This window comes from Tarenaya hassleriana, unplaced genomic scaffold (genome assembly GCF_000463585.1).
Source record: "Tarenaya hassleriana unplaced genomic scaffold, ASM46358v1 Cleome81, whole genome shotgun sequence".
NCBI classification, from domain to species: domain Eukaryota; kingdom Viridiplantae; phylum Streptophyta; class Magnoliopsida; order Brassicales; family Cleomaceae; genus Tarenaya; species Tarenaya hassleriana.
In genome coordinates, this window is record NW_010970575.1 from 114676 (window position 1) to 119706 (window position 5031).

The 5031-nt window shown below is 30.9% G+C and overlaps 1 protein-coding gene across 1 annotated transcript; it reads right to left on the minus strand.

Annotated features, from left to right (window-relative positions):
* Positions 1-1620: 1620 nt before the first annotated feature.
* LOC104803172 lies at positions 1621-3266 on the minus strand. Its single transcript, XM_010527054.1, has 2 exons — positions 3192-3266; positions 1621-1928 (listed from the first exon to the last, which is right to left on the minus strand). The coding sequence occupies exon 2, from the start codon at positions 1903-1905 to the stop codon at positions 1621-1623; it is 285 nt and encodes a 94-aa protein (XP_010525356.1). The 5' UTR covers positions 1906-1928; positions 3192-3266.
* Positions 3267-5031: the final 1765 nt, after the last annotated feature.

A 5031-nucleotide genomic window follows, 5' to 3' on the forward strand; every position in this document is an offset into this window, starting at 1 on the left:
CTCTCAGGAACCTCTCCGGACTAGCAACTGATTTTAGGCCCTAGCAGGCCAGATCCAATTGTTTGATCCAACCCGTGGTGTGGATACCGTAGAGGTCGTTGCCCTTTGTGACGACTCTCAGTGGCTGTTTTGCCCATCACCGTTTGGCTCCGTCTCGCCTTTGAGGTGAGTATCTCTCTTCGAGATCTTTATTATTCGTTTTTGTTTATTATTACATTTATGCACGATGCTTAGTGTTTTCCTATTCTAGGATTAATTAAATTATGAATTTAATTTCCGCTGCGCTTAGATCCTAGAACTAGGTTAGTGTCAGGTCGGGAACCGTGGCACTAAGCCTGGAAAAACCCAACAGTGGTATCAGAGCATGGTTAGCATATATGTAATGATACTTATAACGAACTGTAGGATTTCAAAATGGTTTGAAATTTGTTTCCCGATTAGATTTGGACCTAACACCACTTGCACGAAAATGGTTGTGGAACTGTTTAAAATGATATATGACGTAAGAAAATGTTTCTGGATATATCATTGTTGTAATGCATGACATATTGAAATAGTTTAAGAAACTATGCGTATGAGTGATGTATTGAGTGTAAAATGTTTCTAAATACATCAAAATAAAACTAAACAATAGTTGTCAGAACATTAAAGAACAATAGTTGTTCTCAAAATTTAAACCCCTCAAACAATAACGTCTTTGATCGTCAGGGAGCACTTGTTAAACTTTTGATAGTCTGTGTCACGGGACATGCTCTAGCTGTGCGTGCCAGATTATCTTAAGTGAAACAAGATAGAGAAAAGGTTATCTCTTAGCTTGAACACGATTGGATTGAATTTAAGCTTCATACCACCCACTAGTAGAGCACTCGTCAAGGCTTTGATCGTCTATATCACGGGACATACCCTCGTTGTACGTGCTAGATTATCTTAGTGAGGCGAGATGGTGAAAAGGGTAGATAAAATTTGAACCTCATTTACACATAATTTTGGACGAATTCCTCTAATGGAAAAAATAGAAATAATAATTTTTTACAACCAAGAAAAATCTTTATTTTATAATTATTTACTTAGCAAAGCCTAATAGATGTTGAAAAAATTCTTATCTCTTACAGTTTTTTTATTGTGATTTGGTATTAAAATAAAAATATAAATAAACATGTTTTTCTCCTCATTTAAATATTACTGAGCTCTCAAAATAATATATATTAAACTAAAAATGTATTATAATTTGTTTCGTATGTGATAATACGTTTTTATATACTATTTGATTCTGTTTGTAGTATTTCATACGTATCATTCTTATATTTGTTTTAATACCAAAAGTTGCACATATATGAAAAGAATATTTTTTTCATTTTTTATAATATGATACTGTAAAACAACTGAGGCAGTTTCCAAAACTTTAACATGAAATGGAATCACCATAAAAATTATATACAAACTTATCAACATGCCATTTGAAAATTTGCAATATTTCTACACAAATAATAAATTTCATGAATGTTTGTGTTATTTAAATATATATGATGATTTATATGACGTTGAATAAGCGTAAATAAAAGAAATATTTTTTCACTTAGCCGAAATCATAACACATATATTATATAAATGATGAAAAACTTAAGCTATCGTGGGAATAGCAGCACAACGAATCCATAAGTCATCACTCTTTTTCAAATACTCTGCTTCGTGGGCAATGTAAATCGGCCTGCTCGTCATGTATTTGATGAGAGTGTCGTAACACAACTTTCCCTCTTTGATAAGTTCTGGACAACAAGAGTCAGAGACCGTCCCGTTTCCAAAAATACCCTCAACTATATCCAATGCACACTTCGGGTTAATCTTGGTAAGACACTGATCCCATAGTTGCTTGGGTTCGCCTTCTTCGACAGCAATCACATGCATTGATGCATATGCGAAAGCTACAACTACGAAAAACATAACCATGGAATTGTTGAGTTTCGCCATCTTTAACTCGTATGTATGCTTTAGGGTTTAGTTTTTGTGTCTTAAGTTAAGGTGCAACAAAGGCCGTCTTGTTTGACTTATGTGAAAATGAAATAGGATCCTCTTTATAAGGCATGAAAAATTATAACGGAAACTTCACATAATAATTATTTTCTTAACTCTCATGGTATTTATTAAGAAGTTTCTTTGATTTAATTTTTAACGTTCTCATCAAATAGTCATTCCTATATGTGAAATTACTTATGTACAAGCGAACTAAAACTTCAAGATTAACTTCAATGATCCAACGGATTCGCGTGACAATGATAATTCATTTTTCTTAACGTTCTCATCAAATAGTCATTCCTATATGTGAAATTACTTATGTACAAGCGAACTAAAACTTCAAGATTAACTTCAATGATCCAACGGATTCGCGTGACAATGATAATTCATTTTTCGATTATATGACTCATTAAGGGCGGAGCCAAATAAATTTATAAGAGTAGGCAATAATATTAATATACATATAAAATATAAAAATTTAATAAAAATATATAACCATAAAAAGGTTTATATAAGGGTAAATATATTTTTAGACCGAGAGCAATTAAAAATTTTATCTAAAATTTTAGAAGAAAATTCAAAATTTTAATTAATAAATGGGGCATGTGCCCAAACATTTATATATTAGTCATGATATATTATTTAGTAGGAAACAAATCGGCATCCAAAACGAGAAATACTCAATTATACAGATTTTCGTTCCATTTTTTATTTATTGCATGCAAAATTTTATCTAGTTTAAAAACAAATAGGAAAGTAAAACAAGACGAAAGAATGATGGAAGTGGTACCAAAAATTCAGATACATACAATAATTATCTCGTGATATTCGAAATTGAGGTATTCGACCAAGTTAAGTATGAGTCTAGGTATGTGAAATCTGGAATTTTGAGCCACAAATTTTATTGAGTGATTATGATCTATACTCATTGGTAACCCGAAACAAGTACGAGGAGCGAGAGGGCAAGCCAATGAGAGAGCATGAAGTCACGCGGGATGAAGAGACGAGACTCAAGATAAAGGCGACGAGAAACCGTGAGCGTGAGGAAACAACGAGAGGATGAAGAGGTGATCATTTGGTGATACTTTTGAAACTCGTTTTTTAGTTTTTTTTTAAATCACAGCGACAAAAGTAGAGCTTCGAGTGTTCGAGATGTCGCGAGGGCGATTATGGTTTACCTTGGTGACGCTTCAATGCATGTTCTTTAGACCATGTATGTCTCACCTCAACTCGCAACGGCCGAGTACCCGAGTCTTTTGCTCATTCCACGAGTATCCAAAACTCGGATACTCGATCCCTAAGAAACTGTGACCAAATACTCCGATAAAAAAGAGAGATATATGTAGTGTTTTTATACACATCAAAAAATAAAAAAGGAAAAGTTATGAAACATCCTACAAAGAATAAATTGATGAGCAACCTATAAAGGTGCACATAACTAACTTGCAGAAACAAAAAATTAAACCAAAAGTTGCAATAAGTTTAAGCTAAACCGGTATTTCAATTTTTATTGTAGCAGTTAATAGAACATAACAATCCGTAATTGAGTTTTGCCATCTCTGTTACATCATTTTTTTTAATTATTTAGTGAACCGATGAAATATGACTACTATTTATATAAAACAAAATTCAATAATGAACTGGAAAAGAAACAATTCGGTTTATCTTGATGTTATCATACTCTTTTTAAAAAAGAAACTTATTTTGTATTTAATAGTCCCGATTTATTTATTAATTAGAGGTTTCTTTATTTTTATTTTTCAACTTCTCAATCAAACATGTCGTCTAATAATTAGTTAAGGATTTGAAATATTATTTAGAAAAAAAATGTTCTTTAGGTCCAAGAACATGTTTTTTAACCTAAGGGTAGATAAAATTCGAACCTCATTTAAACATAATTTTGGACGAATTCCTCTAATGGAAAAAATAGAAATAATAATGTTTTACAACCAAGAAAAATCTTTATTTTATAATTATTTACTTAGCAAAGCCTAAGAGATATTGAAAAAATTCTTATCTCTTATACGTTTTTTTATTGTGATTTGGTATTAAAATCAAAATATAAATAAACATGTTTTTCTCCTTATTTAAATATTACTGAGCTCTCAAAATAATATATATTAAACTAACAATGTATTATAATTTGTTTCATATGTGATAATACGTTTTTATATACTATTTGATTCTGTTTGTAGTATTTTATACATATCATTCTTATATTTGTTTTAATACTAAAGGTTGCACATATATGAAAAGAATATTTTTTCCATTTTTTATAATATGATACCGTAAAACAAATGAGGCAGTTTCCAAAACTTTAACATGAAATGGAATCACCATAAAAATTATATGCAAACTTTTTTTTTTGATAAAATGTGATTTGGTATTCATACTTTGAGGTTCTCAGAATGTACAAAACCAGTCATATAGACTGTACCCGAGCAAACTTAAATGGACATCCCCATGTGTAAGTGGTAAACTACATACTCTATTCTTTTTACCTCTTTGCAAACTTAACAACATGCCATTTGAAAATTTGCAATATTTCTACACAAATAATAAATTTCATGAATGTTTGTGTTATTTAAATATATATGATGATTTATATGACGTTGAATAAGCATAAATAAAAGAAATATCTTTTCACTTAGCCGAAATTATAACGATTGAATTTTTATTTAGAAAATTTAATTTGGGGTTATTTGATCATTTTAAAAGTTTGAAGAAAATCTGTTATTTTGCATGGATTTGGTAACATCAAATGGAAATTTAGGATAAATTTAGAAATTTTCAAAACTAAAAGATTGAATTGCAATTTTATCTAGGTTTTTTTCTCTTTCTTTACCTTACTTGCGCCGTTCTCTTTATTTTTTTCATTCTCTCTTTTGTCTTCTTCCTCTCTCTCTCCTCTCCTTTTCTCTCCATCTCATCTCACGTACTCTCTCTCCCTCATATACTCACAAGGTACTCTCTCTCTTTCACACACTCACATCTCTCCTCACTCTCTCACATCACTCT